The 17,522-nt window shown below is 38.8% G+C and overlaps 1 protein-coding gene across 15 annotated transcripts in view; it reads left to right on the forward strand.

Annotated features, from left to right (window-relative positions):
- Positions 1 to 17,522, forward strand: part of CROT (carnitine O-octanoyltransferase) — a 94,644-nt gene that overhangs the window by 4,481 nt on the left and 72,641 nt on the right. For 14 of the 15 annotated variants that reach the window (XR_003795338.1, XR_003795343.1, XR_003795339.1 and 11 more), the window contains exons 4-7: positions 522 to 646; positions 2,090 to 2,271; positions 2,443 to 2,567; positions 10,005 to 10,113. Coding sequence is in view for 9 of the 15 variants with exons in the window: in XM_029234301.1 (XP_029090134.1) it covers positions 522 to 646; positions 2,090 to 2,271; positions 2,443 to 2,567; positions 10,005 to 10,113 (541 nt within the window). In the remaining 6 variants the exon portion in view is untranslated. Of the gene's footprint in view, positions 1 to 521; positions 647 to 2,089; positions 2,272 to 2,442; positions 2,568 to 5,649; positions 5,814 to 10,004; positions 10,114 to 17,522 lie in introns of those variants that run through there. The other variant, XM_029234307.1, reaches the window with a different exon arrangement.

Below are 17,522 nucleotides of genomic sequence, written 5' to 3' on the forward strand. Positions count from 1 at the left end.
GTGTGTGTGTGTGTGTGTGTGTGTGTGTGTGTGTGTGTGTGTGTGTGAAATCGCTATTGGCCAGAAGGGACCCTACAGTGCTTTGGGAAGGCTTTACACTTAAATTTACATACATATTGCACTTACGTTCATAATGTTTAAGGCTCTACTTCAACATCAGTGGAAAGAAGCTTTAATTTCTCTCAGTCATGGATAAACAGGATTTACTTTCCTATTGGACTAGTAGCTAGATGATAGTCCTGTATGTCATTTTAACTATCATCGTCTAGAATGATTTTTAAATAATTTTGGGGGAAGTAGTTATCAGACTACATAGTATCCACTGTTTTATTTTTTCCAGTATTTTGCATTATTGCTTTTCAGCCATTTTCATGTTGTAAACTCTATTATAATTTAGTGGACTGCTCTAATACATAAGTGTTTTATATAACTGAGTCAAGATTTGTGTAAGTAATAATAATTGAGGTGAGTTTGTGGTACTTGATATCTAAGTACTTTAATGCATATTTTTTTCTTTATAGTAAAGCCATTTGCAAATGAAGAAGAATATAAGAAAACTGAAGCAATTGTCCAAAAGTTTCAAAATGGTATTGGAGAAAAATTGCAGCAGAAATTACTTGAAAGGGCAAAAGAAAAAAGAAATTGGGTATTTATGTTATTGTACTTAGAATATTGATACTTAATGAAAAATAAAAGTGTATGTGGCTTTCATTTTTAAATTATTACTGTACTGTAAAATCCTTGTAGTTATTGTTGTCTTTATCATCATCCAAAAGAATGAGTGAATTGTTTAACTCTGGGAAGTTTTAAGTAAGTGTTGTGTGTGGGCTCCTCTCCTTTTGGGGAACCTGTTAAAATGCAGAATTCCTGGGACCAGTGATTCTGATTCAGTATCTCTGGAATGGGGGCCCAGAAATCCTGATTTTCACAACTACTCCATGTGGTTCTGATGCAGGTCATCTGTAGACCATGCTTGAGAAAAACATTTTGCCCAGATAATCAAAGTCCCACAACACTAAAATAAACATCACATTGGTGGCATACAAATATTTAAACAGTACGTAGGAGAAAAGGGCCATTACAAAACTGGAGTGGAGAATGTTTATGAGTATTCTATGTTTCAGTTAGATAGTTTGAGGAGACAGTTGTTTCATAATTACTGAGGATCTCGGTAATTTACCACAAGGAATCTTCTTTGACTTTTTCGTAATTACTCTGCTTCTGTAGTACAAACCAGAGGATGAGTTTTCATAATTTAAGATATTGCCTTAATCTAGAAATAATGATTGTAACTCTCATTTAGTTTTAGAAATAAAAAGCAAGCTGATCTTCTCATTCTCCTTTGATACCTATGATGGAATAATAAAATTTTGTACCTCAAGATGCCTTTTTTCTCAATCTTGAGGCTTGAGTGACTTTAATTAAATTAGGGTAAAGGTAAAGAAGTTGTTGTTCTGCCTGTATCCTTTTCATTTATATCTTTTTCCAAATGACTGATTATAGTTTATAACATCAAATTCTTCAAAAAGAGCTCCAGGTAATTTGGTGACATCCCCTTACTTATACATGAAATTCAATTGCACGTCATGAAAGAGGGACACATAGAAAGTGGTGTCACTGAAAAATCCAAATTAGTTTTAAGCCTACTGAAAAGTTTTCATATTTCTATGAAAAAGGAAATAGGAAAATTATAAGTGCCTTAATAATTGTTATAATTGAGGATTTGTTGAATATCTATTGTACCCCAGGTACTCTGAGGAAACACACCTAGAGTACTTTGTTGGGTACTCCTGGTACTCTGAGTACTTGGTGATTTCAGTATGATCAGCCTGAAGGTGTTTGTTTCAGTGCTTTCTTGTTTCATGTTTTTGATAATGTAGTTGAACTTAATTCAGATCCCATAATTCTGAAAGAAAGAAATGATCACAGTACCGTTTTTTAATATCTGTGATGATTTAAAACGAAACGTGTTTTTAGGTGTTGAAGACTAATTAAAGAAAAAAGGACAAATAGAGCTTTTTTCCCCCCTAGCAGTTACACACTGAAGTATTATCAGTAGCATTAGGCTGATGTTCTCAATTTCTTTTAGCTGGAAGACTGGTGGCTGAATGTTGCCTACCTGGATGTTCGTATACCATCACAACTGCATGTCAACTTTGGGGGTCCTGCAAGCCATATTGAACACTATTGGCCTCCAAAGGAAGGCACGCAATTGGAAAGAGGAAGTATAAGTCTTTGGCATATCTTGAACTACTGGCAGCTATTAAGGAAGTAAGGATAGTTATGTCAATTTGGTTACATATTTACCCAAGGTCTCAGGTCGCACGATGTTGAGAAGCTTAATTTACTCATTTGGGGAAGAATACTGTAGGTGTGACTGTTTGGTTTATAAATTTTATAATGATTTCTTCGTCAATATACTTTTTTGGTTTGTTTTGATAGAGAAAAATTGCCTGTTCATAAAGTTGGAAATACTCCTCTAGATATGAATCAATTCCGAATGCTGTTCTCCACCTGCAAGGTTCCAGGAATGACTAGAGATTCAGTTATTAATTATTTTAGGACTGGTAAGTAGAAAACAAACACATGTACTTTTTCTGGTAAAAGCATTGGGATTTGGGTAGTTTTGCTGCAGTTTCTTCTGTGATGCTGTGGAACATACTTTTTTTTTTTTAATTTGGAACATACTGTTTTGAAAAATATTTCTTATTGGATTTTGACTGATCAGAAGCTTTCTATGAACCTTTTCTTTCAGTCATAGTGATTAGCTGGAAGTAATTTGTGGGAATGAATTTTCTGCAACTGTCTTACATGGTTCTGTACAAACCTGTTGCTTATATTGCATCATTTGAGTTTAAATTTTAGTTAAAGAGTAGAATTATGAATCAGTTTTAGGAGATCTGGAGCATATGATCTGGATCCTTCTCTTCCTACCCTCCTTTCTTACCTGAATTCTCTTTTTGAGTGTTTGTATGTGCTCCTCATGTCCCATGTGTCTTTGTGAGTATGCTTTCCTCCCCTCAACCCACCCCTCTTCTTCGTATGAGGTAAGAGCCTGATACCCATCTTCTTGAAGGCACATGAGTTCAGATTGACTCATCAAAGTTTTTGTTTTTACAGTTAGTTTAATGGCACTTTCTGCTTGGTGTCCTAGCATATCTTCAAAGGGAAAATTCTGTAGTAGTAACTGCTGGTTTCCAGTTACTTCAGGAATTTTTCTTATAAATTTAATAACATAGTTTATATTACTGCAGAATGTCATTATGAATGGGTATTTTTCTTATATAAAATTTTATTTAAAAGTAAAATTTCATTACCCAATTTTGCTTATAGTGTGAGAAGTATAAGTTTACTTTCATGTAGAACTCAACTTTTTGTAAAACTCTGTAGGAGGTTGAGATAGTTAATGTCCTTAAGACCAGACACGTTTACCTTGATGTTGCAAGAGAAAGAATTAAAAGAAAGAATTAGGAACCTGGTTATTTATGGCATAAAGTTGAACGTCCAAATGGGAATTGAAAAGATGAACAGGAGAAAATTGATAGGAGAATAGCAGTAGCAAATAGAAATAATATGCATATTAGCTAAGAACGATTATCAATAGACCTGGTTTTGAATTCAATCTTTTATCGCTTAGTAGGTATGTCTGTAGATAAGGTAAGTTCTTTAAGTAACAGTGCATAAGGTGGGGATTCATTAAATTAATAATGTACTTCTTGATACAGTGGTTTAAACTGTCATGGTTAGTATGTTCTTGAACTTACAGTTACGTGAATAAGTGCAAATAGGGATAAAGCTGAGGGAATCCGTAAACATGGAAAAATATCATAGCGTTTGTGACAAATGCTATATAGAGAATTCAAATCCCATGAGTGACTGGGGGGCTGTTTTAGATTAGGTCGTCAGGGAGGACCTCACTGAGGATCTGAATAATAAGATGATCGGGCACAGTTTCTTTGCTTTCTGTTTTTGTTTTTGTTTAGTTCAGTGTGTTGGTAGTGGTGGAGGCAGAGGTGGTGGTGGGGTGTGTGTGTGTTTGTGTGTGTTTGTGTGTGTGTTGAGGGGGAATCTTCTGGGCATGAATAAACTTGGCATGTTCGAAGGGCAATGTGGATGGAGCAGAGTAGGCAAGAAGGAGGGGGCGGATTGTAAAGATGTAAAAGCGTCTGGATCATATAGTACTTTGTAAGCCAACTAAGGTTTTTTGGCTTTTATTTAAAATGTGATTAGATACTATTAGCGGGTTTTGACCAAGAGAGTGATGTGAACAGTTTATGTTTTAAAAAAGATCATTCTGCCTGCTGTTTGAAGAATAAATTTTTAGGAGAGAGATATGTAGCGGCAGGGAGATGAATTAGAAGCTTGTTTTAGTAGTCCCAGTGAGCCATAATAATGACTTGTCCTCGGGTGGTAGCATGGAGGTGGTGAATAGCTACTAGATTCTGGAGAGATTTTGGATATGGAGTAAGCAGAATTATTCATAGATTGGTTGTGAGATGTGAGAGAAAAAGAGGAATCAGAGATGCCCTCAAGTTACTGGGCTTGAGAAGCTAACGGGGTAGATAGGTGTGTTGGTTCATGAGGTGGGGAAAACTGGGAGGAAATATATAGGGAAGAAAATAAAGAGTTCCCTAGACTGCACTGAATTTAAGATGCCTTTTAGGCATCTAAGTGGAAATGTAAATAGGCAGTTGGGTACAGAGTTTGGGGTACTGGGGAGATTTCAGGACTGCAGATAAAGATTTAGGAGTCATCATTAGCAGGCATAGAGATCATTTCTACCCCCATAAGAATAGGATTACTTTTGGAATACATGTAGCTGAAGATGATCAGGGGAACCAGTATTGATCCTGATCACAGTCAAATACAGTATTTGGTGGTCAGAGAAGGAGGAACCAGCAAAAGAGACCAAAGCAGGAAGAAAACAAGAACAGTGGTCTCCCAGGAGCCACGAGAAAGAACTGTTTTACCTAATGCTCCCATGAGGTCAGATGAGGTGGAAATTGGACGTGACCATTGGATTTGTCAGAGTGATGTGGACAGAGGCTGCCGCTGACAAGAGCAGTGTTAGTAGAAGTTGGGGAACGGAGCTCAGCGGGAGGAGATGAAAGCAAACTGAAGAAGTGGTGGCAGCATTTGGAAATAATTCTTGCAGAAAAGGTTTGGATGTGCAGTGGAAGATTTTGTGTGTGTGTGTGTGTGTGTATGTATGTGCTATTTATTTTTAAAAAGATGGGTGATACATCATAGGAATGACGTAGGAGAGAAGGAAAAATTATCTTGCCGGGGAAAGGATAAAGAACCAAAGACATTGAGAATATAAGAGCAGAAATGGTGGAAGAACTGGTCTTTGGCAGGAGCAAGGATGAGAGGCAATGCAGAAAGTTTGCGTCTAGATGCACACAGATGGGCTGATCTTGCTGTAGGAAGAGGAGGCTGTGCCATGTACTGCTTGTGTTTTCCTTGGTGAAATAAGAACTGAGGTGGCGGTGGAATATTTGAGAAAAAAAGGAGATGGTTTGAAATGGTCACTTTGGAAAGTGGGAAAAGCAAACGTTCTGTGGAAACATAGGGTAGCTAAACAGTGTTGAGATGTGTTTTTATGAATTGAAAGTTAGACTATATGGTGTGTTGTGTTTTTTCCTTCAGCAACAGGGGCAGGTGCAGAGGAAGAGGGAATGAGGATTTTTGCAAGGGAGAAATTGTAATGTTGGCTATAGAATCTATCCTGGATAAGGAGAAAATTGAAGAAATTATGTGTGTTGAGGGGGACGGCAGCATGCAGGCTGCTGCAGATAAGAGGCTAGTCTCAATAACGAGGTAAGTTAGACCTAGTTTTGTTTTTTGGTGTTGTTTTTTGGTTTTTTTTTACCTTACGAGACCATTAAGACTAATTCAGTTTTGCTTTTCATCCTGTGCACCTCGTTTTGCCCAAGAAGTTCAGACTTCGAATGTCATCTCTTGTCATCTAGATTCATGGATTTGTGCATAGCCTAATTTGACTCAAGTTCCCCACTGCTGGGACCCACCCTCCACTCCTTCCCAAACCCTTCTGCTGTACTTGATGGAGCTCATGGTCAGCAGAATCCATTATATTCTCCACCTTTTCTCAGAAAGTTCCCCTTTCCTCCTGAAAGGTGCTGTTCGTGAAACTTGGTTATTTTTTACACTGCTTTTCCTATAACCATCTCAAATGGGGATTTTGTTTTTCTCTTACACTTTGGTACTGGAGGGCAAGTAGGAGATGTTGGTGTCTTCTTTATTTCCTGTTGCCCTTTTCGTGTTTTCTTTTCCCTTGCAATTTGAGCTCTTGAAAAAAAAATGCTATCAGGTTATGTCACCCCTACTTGTCATTGTCATAGTGACTTCCCTTTTGGTCACTTTCCTTCATTCATTGATTGCTTTAGCACCAGTCTCACTGTCTGTCTCTCCATTATTACCTCAGTCACATTCTTGCTGGCCTCAGCCTCCATTTGTGGATGACCCGTGGCTTCTCCTTCCTTCCTCTCCTTCTCAAGCAGCCACCCACTCCCATGGCCCAGCCATAGACCTTGTTGTAATCGAAAACTCTCTCACCTCCAGCAGTGTGGTTGTAGGCATCTCACTCTGACCTCCACCTTCTTTTCACAACTCACTTCCTTTCGGTCCACCTCAGCCATTTCTTTGACCACATCTTGACTTAAAATTCAGTTACTCTGCAGTTCTTCGCTGTTTCATTTCTCCCTCCCCGTGGCCACATCTTCACATCTCTCTGTGGTTCTTTCCTGTCACCACTCCTTACGTATACATTCAAACCTTTGCTCACCTGCTCCCTCCCTCCCCACTCCACCCCCGCCTCAGCACTTTAAATTTCAGTCTTCTGTCTTTCCTCCACATATTCAAGACACCTACCCTAGCAATTCACTTGGCCAAAGGAAACCACAAAACATCACTTAACTTTTCTCAGTCAAACCTCAAGTGGACGGAAAGCACTGCCTTGCTGTATTCTTTTGTCAAGCTCTTCTCTCACTTCCAGAGAAGACTGTTTCATGCCTTTCTCCTTCTTTATTCCCAGCCAATGAACTCTTTTATTTCTCAACAAATGTAAAGCAATGTTTCTATCACCAAAGTTGCCAACCTATCTGATAGGCAGAATAATGACCCCCAAATATGTCCACTTCCTGATCCTTGGAACCGACTGAATGTGTTACCTTAAATGGTAAAGGGGAACTGGGTTGCAGATGAAATTAAGTTTGCTAATCAATTGACCTTGAGATGGGGAGATTATCCTGGATTATTCAGGTGCACCCAGAGTAATCATAAGAATTCTTACAAGTGAAGAAAGAGGCAGAGGAGAGAACCAAAGGGATGCAAGCATGAGAAAGTCATGATCCTCTCTTGATAGCTCTGAAGATGAAGGAATGGAGGGAATTCCCTGGCGGTCCAGTGGTTAGGACTCAGCACTTTAACTGCCAGGGTCCAGGTTCGATCCCTGATCGGGGAACTAAAACCCTGCAAGCCGTGTGGGGCAGCCAAAAAAAAAAAATGGAGGAATGGGGCCCTGAGCCATGGAATGTGGGCAGCCTCTAGAGGCTGAAAAACAGATTCTCCCCTAGAGCCTCCAGAAGGAACACAGACTTGGTGACACCCTCGTTTTAGCCCAGTGAGACACATTTCAGACTTCGGTCCCCAGACCTGTAAGACAATAAATTTGTGTTGCTAGTGGTGATTTACCACTAAGTTAGTGGTAATTTATTACATCAGTCATAGAAACATTCATTCAAATATTGGCCCATTCTGTAACCTCCTTGCTGTACACTACTGCATATTCATATACTTTGTCTTCTCTTTTTAAGAGTGTGGAACTGTTCTAACTCCTAAGGATAACCCTTCTGTAGGGTGCCCTGGGCTCCATCACCTCTTGTTTAATCAAGGACCTTGCTTCTGCATTATCCTTTCTCTCTGTGCTGCATTAACAGTCTTCCCTCTTTAGCGGGTTGTACCAATTTGTAATATCTCCCTTCTTAAAAAGAAAAAATTGACCTCTTGCTTCCTTCAAGTGTCACACCCCAGTCAAAGCCACCATCAACTCTCACTTAGGTGGTTCTCACCTGGACCACTTCAGTTACCTCCTAACTGATCTTGCTGTATATTTTCTTCCCTCTTAAAATCTCTTCTCCATATGGCAGCTAGAGTGCCTTTTGTAAAGTATTAATTAGGTGACGTTATTACTATCCTGCTTAAAACCTTCCATTGGCTTCTTTTCCATCATACTTCAAATTGCAAGCCCTTTCTAAGGCCAATATGGTCTGGCCCCAAATTTTTCTACCACTTTACCCATTTCTCTCTGCTGTAGCTGCACTGACCTTGTTTCCCTTTAAGCAGACCAGCTCATTTTTGTCCTAATGCCCTTGTACTTGCTGTTTCCTCTACCTGGAACTCTCTTCCTGCAGGTATTTCTGTATTCACACCTTTGCTTCATTTCTCTGCTCAAATATCCCCTCTTATGCTCATCCTGTGGCAGCACCCTTCTGTCATCCTCTTCCCAAATATTTATTGATTAACTTGGCATCAGGTTTATTTTATTTTTTCTTTTGCAGCCTGAAATTTTAGGTAATAGAGGACAGCAATAAAAGGTAGTGGTGGTAAATGTAAAAGGGTATGGAGGTTTTTGAAGGGGAAGAAAGAAGAAATGGTTTCGAAATAGCCATGAGGGACAAAGGAAATACATACCTCACCTACAAGGACTTGAGGAAATAGGATATAAGAGAAAAAATAATAGTGCTATCGGGAAATGGCTCTTCCTCTTAGCTGATGAATAGATTTCATTAGATAATCTGTGTAAAACATTTAGCACAGTTCCTTGTACGTAATGTCAACCAATAAATTTACTTCCAGTGGCAGTATATGTCTTTCCTAACTTTCTTCCTCCTCTTTCTTTTTTGAGAGGGAAGGAGCAGAGATCTTATAGGAAGACCCTTCTCAAAGGGACTAGTACTTGAAAAATGGGACTAAATCAGGATAGTCTCAAAAAAAATCTCAAATAGTTCTTGGGGAATTAAGATGTGCCAAATGAGTCATAGAATCAATTATCAGTGGCTTACCAGGTGTCATCAGAGCCTTGAGTAATGCTACAGATTGGGCAAAATGCTTTCTCCTTGCCACCCAGGCATACAGTGTCCTTATTCTACTGAAAACTATTTTATTGAGAAATCACAGCTAGATACTATTGCAGTTAAATTATGTGATGATCAATAAACATTAAAATAATCCCCAAGCAGGACAGGAATAAAGACGCAGACGTAGAGAATGGACTTGAGGACACAGGGAGGGGCAAGGGTAAGCTGGGACGAAGTGAGAGAATGGCATGGACTTACACATACTACGAAATGTAAAATAGATCGCTAGTGGGAAGCAGCCGCATAGCACAGGGAGGTCAGCTCGGTGCTTTGTGACCATCTAGAGGGGTGGGATAGGGAGGGAGGGTGGGATAGGGAGGGAGGGTGGGAGGGAGACGCAAGAGGGAGGAGATATGGGGATATATGTATATGCATAGCTGATTCACTTTGTTATAAAGCAGAAACTAGCACACCATTTTAAAGCAGATATACTCCAATAAAGATGTTAAAAAAAAAAAAGAAAAACCCCAAAAGAAACTTAACTCAAATAGCTCTCCTCCAGGATTTCTCTGCGACACTTTTCTCTTCCCATCCTATCCATAAATAAAACTAGAAAGTCCTGCAATAATGTGGAATTTATATGATTCTTAAGGTATACAAATATTTGAAACTTTCATGGATTTCTAGATGTTTTACATGGACGGGTTTCAGGAACATGTATTTATGACATAATAACTGAAATTTTATCACCTTATTAAAGTATTTTTATTCATGTGACATATTTGATGAATATATGATAGATAAAATGTTGGAGGAATTTTTTTTTCTGTTGGATATAAATATGCAGCTTTACTCTTGCTTAACTTTGAGAGATTTGAGCCTTCTATTTTCTTTTTCTTTTTCCAGAGAGTGAAGGGCATTGCCCAAGTCACATTGCAGTGATGTGTCGAGGCCGAGTTTTTGTGTTCGATGTAATGCATGAAGGATGTTTGATGACCCCACCAGAGATTCTCAGGTTTTCACACTACTTTCTTTTTTTTAAAATCTCTGTATATTTTAAAATTTATTTTATTTATTTATTTTTGGCTGCTTTGGGTCTTAGTTGCGGCAGACGGGATCTTCATTGCAGCATGCAGGATCTTTTGTTGTGGCGTGCGGGCTTCTCTCTAGTTGTGGCACGTGGGCTCCAGAGTACGTGGGCTCAGTAGTTGCGGTGCGCAGGCTTAGTTGCCCCGTGGCATGTGGGATCTTAGTTCCCCCGTGGCATGTGGGATCTTAGTTCTTGGACCAGGGATCGAATCCGCGTCCTCTGAGTTGGAAGGAGGAGTCTCAACCACTGGACCACCAGGGCAGTCCCTCATCCCTCAGACTACATTCTTTTTTTATTTTATTTATTTATTTATTTTTAATTTTTGGCTGTGTCTGGTCTTAGTTGCGGCACGTGGGATCTTCGTTGCGGTGCATGAGCTTCTCTCTAGTTGTGGCATAGGGGCTTCTCTCTAGTTGTGGTGCCTGGGCTTCTCTCTAGTTGTTGTGTGTGGGTTTTCTCTCTCTAGTTGTGGCGCCTGGGCTCCAGAGCATGTGGGCTCTGTAGTTTGTGGCATGTGGGCTCTCTAGTTGCAGCGCGCGGGCTCAGTAGTTGCCCCGCGGCTTGGGGGAATCTTAGTTCCGCCCAAGGCATCGAATCTGCCTCCCCTCCATTGGAAGGCGGATTCTTTACCACTGGACCACCAGGGAAGTCCCTCAAACTACTTTCTTGAGTCTCATTAGGTCTTAAGATTTTGCTTAGGTTAAAAAATAGATGTTCAAAATTACCTTTTTAAAAGGTGACGGTAAGGTGAGAAATAAGAATTGTATATATGCTAATTTTAAAAAATCTATTTTTATTTTATTTTTAATTTAAATTAACTTTAAATTTTACTGGATGTATATGAATATAGTCTCCTTGGAGAAAAGATAAACATTACAAATATTACTCATCCCATTCCCTGTCCCCAAATTAATCACTGTTGCTAGCTTGGTATATTCTACCCTTCCAGATCTGTTGCAGTGAATTTATATGCACATACAGATTTTAAAAAAAGAACATACATGTATATTTTATATGTAGTATATATTACATATATACAAATAGTATGTACATATAATAGTGTATACAGAGAGAATATTATTTTGTATGTTTTTTGTGTTTTCTTTCTTTCTTTATTTTTGTCTGCATTGGGTCTTCATTGCTGCGAGTGGGCTTTTCTCTAGTTGTGGCGAGCGGGGGCTACTCTTGTGGTGTGCGGGCTTTTCATTGCGGTGGCTTCTCTTGTTGCGGAGCACAGGCTTGAGGCGTTGGGCTTCAGTAGTTGTGGCGCGTGGGCTCGGTAGTTGTGGCTCCCGGGCTCTAGAGCGCAGGCTCAGTAGTTGTGGCGCACGGGCTTAGTTGCTCCATGGCATGTGGAATCTTCCCGGACCAGGGCTCGAACCCGTGTCCGCTGCATTGGCAGGCAGATTCTTAACCACTGCACCACCAGGGAAGTCCTGGGTATAGTTGTTTTACAATGTTGTGTTAGTTTCTACTGTACAGCGAAGTGAAGTTCCCTGTGCTATACAGCAGGTTCTCATTAGTTACCTATTTTATACATATTAGTGTATATATGTCAATTCCAGTCTCCCAATTCATCCCATCCGCCCCTTCTCCCCTTGGTGTCTGTACATTTGTTGTCTACATCTGTGTCTCTATTTCTGCCCTGCAAACCGGTTCATCTGTACCATTTTTCTAGATTCCACATATATGCGTTAATATACGATATTTGTTTTTCTCTTTCTGACTTACTTCACTCTTTATGACACTTTCTAGGTCCACCCACGTCTCTACAAATGACTCATTTTTGTTCCTTTTTATGGCTGAGTAATAGTCTATTGTATATTTGTACCACATCTTCTTTATCCATTCATCTGCTGATGGACATTTAGGTTGCTTCCATGACCTGGCTATTGTAAATAGTGCTGCATATGTTTATATTTTTAAAGTTAGTATTATGGAAAATTTCCAGAGGTAGCAGGAATTATATAATGAAGCTCCTCCATGTACTCACACCCAGCTTCGACAGTTCTTAACTCCTAGCTTCAACAATTATAAATTCATAGCCTCATTTCAACTATACCTGCTGTGCCCCTCCCGTCACTCCCCCATGGATTATGTTAAAGAAAATCTCAGACATAATATCCTTTCACTATAAATAGTATGACTCTCTAAGATATAAGGAGTCTTAAAAACATAAATATACATTACCATTATCACACCTAATGACTTGCTTATTCTAAAAAGTTAATCAAGGATTCATTAGCATGTTAATATATCAGGACAATCAGTTGTTCAAATTTTCTAGATTGTCTTCTAAATGTTGAATTATATGAAGGTATATATATTTTAAATTATTTTTATTGAGTATTACAGACATGTACACAAGCACATACAGAAGTACATAGCTAATTACTCATGCAGCCACCACGCAGGTCAAGATACAGAACGTTTCCATTACTCCAGAAATCCCCCTTATACCACTTCCCAGTTACTGGGCTTTTGTTCCTTCTCAAGGATAATCACTTAGCTTGCTTGCAGTTTTTATTAGTACAAAAAATGCTGCTGTGAAAATTCCCGTACAAGTCTTCGATGTATACATGCATGCACTTCTGTCTGATTACACTCAGGAGAGGACTTGGGGAGTCATAGTGTATGTGTATGTTCAGCCTCAGTGGTTGTGCCAGCTTTCCAAAGTAGTTGTGCTAATAAGCACTTGAACTAGTGTGTTCAACACTAGGCGCGTTGTAGGAGTTCCTTATACATTCTGGATATGAGCTTTTCATGGGTTTCAAAGTGTCTTTTTGATCAGCAGAAGCTCTACATTTGAATGTAGTCTAATTTATCAATCTTTTACCATACGGATTGTACTTTTTGTGTACTGTTTAAAATTAATTAATTAATTAATTTTTGGCTGCATTGGGTCTTCATTGCTGCATGCAGGCTTTCTCTAGTTGCAGCGAGCGGGGGCTACTCTTCATTGTGGTGCATGGGCTTCTCATTGTGGTAGCTTCTCTTGTTGCAGAGCATAGGCTCTAGGCGTGCAGGCTTCAGTAGTTGTGGTGTGTGGTCTCAGTAGTTGTGGCATGTGGGCTCAGTCGTTGTGGCTCGCAAGCTCAGTAGTTGTGGCGCATGGGCTTAGTTGCTCCATGGCATGTGGGATCTTCCTGGACCAGGGATTGAATCTGTGTCCCCTGCATTGGCAGGTAGATTCTTAGCCAGTGTGCCACCAGGGAAGCCCCTTGCCTATTTTTCTTTTTTTTTTTTAAGATAGAAAAAAAGAAATAACACTTTATTTCCAGATAATTAAAGAATCTAAAATGATCTATAGAATTAGAATTAATAAGTGACTTTAGCAAGCTGGGTATGACATCTTCATATAAAAATTAATATTTCTATCTAGCAGTTAGTAAAATAAAATTTAAGAGAGAATTTACGAAACCTCATTTTTTTCACACACGCGCACACACACACACACTGTATTTTATTTTTACAAGAGATAAATAAACTGACATCAAGCATTGTAAATGGATGACGACAACAAAAGCAACAATGATTGCAATTACCAAAAACGAAACACACTCATACTATGTCATAATATTGACATTTAGTCCAGTAATCCTCCACTGTAACAGCTCCTTTACATTGCGGTGAAAATTGATTTGTATATTTTTTGCCTCTGAGTCCTTGTGGGATTTTTTTTTAATTCAAACAGAGTCACAAAAATTAAAATCATCGTCATCAGTTCACTCAGTCCCATGTAATTATTTTTTTTGTCTTGATCTTTTGTTAGCACGTTTATAATTCATCAGTTTTCCATTAGAGTTCTGAAAATGCTTATTCATTCACGTCAGCAGTATAGTCAGTTACCAGAAACCTGTACTTGTCAGAGTCTTTTCCATGAATTCCTTGAAGATGAAACCCTTTTATAGGAACATTTTTGCAAAAGCAAAAAGTACACCCAGAACTGTCTGTAAATGACAAAAGACTTAAAAATGACCACAGTTAAAGATTTGATGAAAGTTCATAATAATGCAGTTGACAAGGAAATTTAGTTATTTCTGAGATATACATTTTCAAGTAATAACTAGAATTATGACTTATACCAGAACATATAAGATTTTTAGAAATTTCATGTAATGTCTGAAACATTTATATTAACATATTTCCATACAAATAACCCAAAGAAAGTTTAGCATTAGTTCTTTTGTTTGTTTGTTTATACTGCAGGTTCTTATTAGCCATCAGTTTTATACACACCAGTGTATACTAATGTCAATCGCAATTGCCCAATTCATCACACCACCACCACCATCCCCACCCCACCACGGTTTTCCCCCCTTGGTGTCCATATGTTCTCTACATCTGTGTCTCAACTTCTGCCCTGCAAACTGGTTCATCTGTACCATTTTTCTAGCTTCCACATACATGTGTTAATATACGATATTTGTTTTTCCCTTTATGATTTACTTCACTCTCTATGACAGTCTCTAGATCCATCCACATCTCAACAAATGACTCAATTTTGTTCCTTTTTATGGCTGAGTAATATTCCATTGTATAGATGTACCACAACTTCTTTTTCCATTCATCTGTAGATGGGCATTTAGGTTGCTTCCGTGACCTGGCTGTTGTAAATAGTGCTGCATTGGGGTGCATGTGTCTTTTTGAATTATGGTTTTCTCTGGGTGTATGCCCAGTAGTGGGATTGCTGGATCATACGGTAATTCTATTTTTAGTTTTTTAAGGAACCTCCATACTGTTCTCCATAGTGGCTATATCAATTTACATTCCCACCAACAGTGCAAGAGGGTTCCCTTTGGTCCACACCCTCTCCAGCATTTGTTGTTTGTAGATTTTCTGATGATGCCCATTCTAACTGGTGTGAGGTGATACCTCATTGTAGTTTGATTTGCATTTCTCTAATAATTAGTGATGTTGAGCAGCTTTTCATGTGCTTCTTGGCCATCTGTATGTCTTCTTTGGAGAAATGTCTATTTAGGTCTCCTGCCCATTTTTGGATTGGGTTGTTTGTTTCTTTAATATTGAGCTGCATGAGCTGTTTATATATTTTGGAGATTAATCCTTTGTGGATTCGTTTGCAAATATTTTCTCCCATTCTGAGGGTTGTCTTTTTGTTTTGTTTATGGTTTCCTTTGCTGTGCAAAAGCTTTGAAGTTTCATTAGATCCCATTTGTTTATTTTTGTTTTTATTTCCATGACTCTAGGAGGTGGATCAAAAAAGATCTTGCTGTGATTTATATCAAAGAGTGTTCTTCCTATGTTTTCCTCTAAGAGTTTTATAGTGTCTGGTCTTACATTTAGGCCTCGAATCCATTTTGAGTTTATTTTTGTGTATGGTGTTAGGGAGTGTTCTAATTTCATTCTTTTACATGTAGCTGTCCAGTTTTCCCAGCACCACTTACTGAAGAGACTGTCTTTTCTCCACTGTATATCCTTGCCTCCTTTGTCATAGATTAGCTGACCATATGTGCGTGGGTTTATCTCTGGGCTTTCTATCTTGTTCCATTGATCTATGTTTCTGTTTTTGTGCCAGTACCATACTGTCTTGATTACTGTAGCTGTGTAGTATAGTCTGAAGTCAGAGAGTCTGATTCCTCCAGCTTCTTTTCTTCCCCTCAAGACCGCTTTGGCTATTCGGGGTTTTTCGTGTCTCCATACAAATTTTAAGATCTTTTGTTCTAGTTCCGTAAAATATGCCATTGGTTATTTGATAGGGATTGCATTGAATCTGTAGATTGCTTTCGGTAGTATAGTCATTTTCACAATATTGATTCTTCCAGTCCAAGAACGTGGTATATCTCTCCAGCTCTTGGTATCATCTTTAATTTCTTTCATCAGTGTCTTATAGTTTTCTGTGTACAGGTCTTTTGTCTCCCTAGGTAGGTTTATTCGTAGGTATTTTATTCAGTTTGTTGCAGTGGTAAATGGGAGTTTTTCCATAATTACTCTTTCAGATTTTTCATCATTAGTGTATAGGAATGCAAGAGATTTCTGTGCATTAATTTTGTATCCTGCAACGTTACCAAATTCATTGATTAGCTCTAGTAGTTTTCTGGTGGCAGTTTTAGGATTCTCTATGTATAGTATCATGTCATCTGCAAACAGTGACACTTTTACTTCTTCTTTTCCAATTTGTATTCCTTTTATTTCTTTTTCTTCTCTGATTGCAATGGCTAGGACTTCCAAAACTATGTTGAATAATAGTGGTGAGAGTGGACATCCTTGTCTTGTTCCTGATCTTAGAGGAAATGCTTTCAGTTTTTCTCCATTGAGAATGATGTTTGCTGTGGGTTTGTCGTATATGGCCTTTATTATGTTGAGGTAGGTTCCCTCTATGCCCACATTCTGGAGAGTTTTTATCATAAATGGGTGTTGAATTTTGTCAGAAGCTTTTTCTGCATCTATTGAGATGATCCTATGGTTTTTATTCTTCAGTTTGTTAATATGGTGTATCACATTGATTGATTTGCGTATATTGAAGAATCCTTGCATCCCTGGGATAAATCCCACTTGATCATGGTGTATGATCCTTTTAATGTGTTGTTGGATTCTGTTTGCTAGTATTTTGTTGAGGATTTTGGCATCTATATTCATCAGTGATATTGGTCCGTAATTTTCTTTTTTTTGTAGTATCTTTGTCTGGTTTTGGTATCAGGGTGATGGTGGCCTCATAGAATGAGTTTGGGAGTGTTCCTTCATCTGCAATTTTTTGGAAGAGTTTGAGAAGGATGGGTTTTAGCTCTTCTCTAAATGTTTGATAGAATTCACTTGTGAAGTCATCTGGTCCTGGAGTTTTGTTTGTTGGAAGTTTTTTTTTTTTTTTCGGTACGCAGGCCTCTCACTGCTGTGGCCTCTCCCGTTGCGGAGCACAGGCTCCGGACACGCAGGCCCAGCGGCCATGGCTCTCGGGCCCAGCCGCTCCGCGGCATGTGGGATCTTCCTGGACCGGGGCATGAACCCGTGTCCCCTGCATCAGCAGGCGGACTCTCAACCACTGCGCCACCAGGGAAGCCCTGTTGGAAGATTTTTAATCACAGTTTCAATTTCATTACTTGTGATACGTCTGTTCATATTTTCTGTTTCTTCCTGGTTCAGTCTTGGAAGGTTATACCTTTCTAAGAATTTGTCCATTTCTTCAAGGTTGTCCATTTTATTGGCATAAAGTTGCTTGTAGTAGTCTCTTAGGATGCTTTGTATTTCTGTGGTGTCGTAACTTCTCCTTTTTCATTTCTAATATTATTGATTTGAGTCCTCTCACTCTCTTTCTTGATGAGTCTGGCTAAAGGTTTATCAATTTTGTTTATCTTCTGAATTACCAGCTTTTAGTTTTA

Source organism: Monodon monoceros, unplaced genomic scaffold (assembly GCF_005190385.1).
Source record: "Monodon monoceros isolate NGI ecotype Baffin Bay Population unplaced genomic scaffold, NGI_Narwhal_1 Super_Scaffold_2, whole genome shotgun sequence".
Lineage (NCBI taxonomy): Eukaryota > Metazoa > Chordata > Mammalia > Artiodactyla > Monodontidae > Monodon > Monodon monoceros.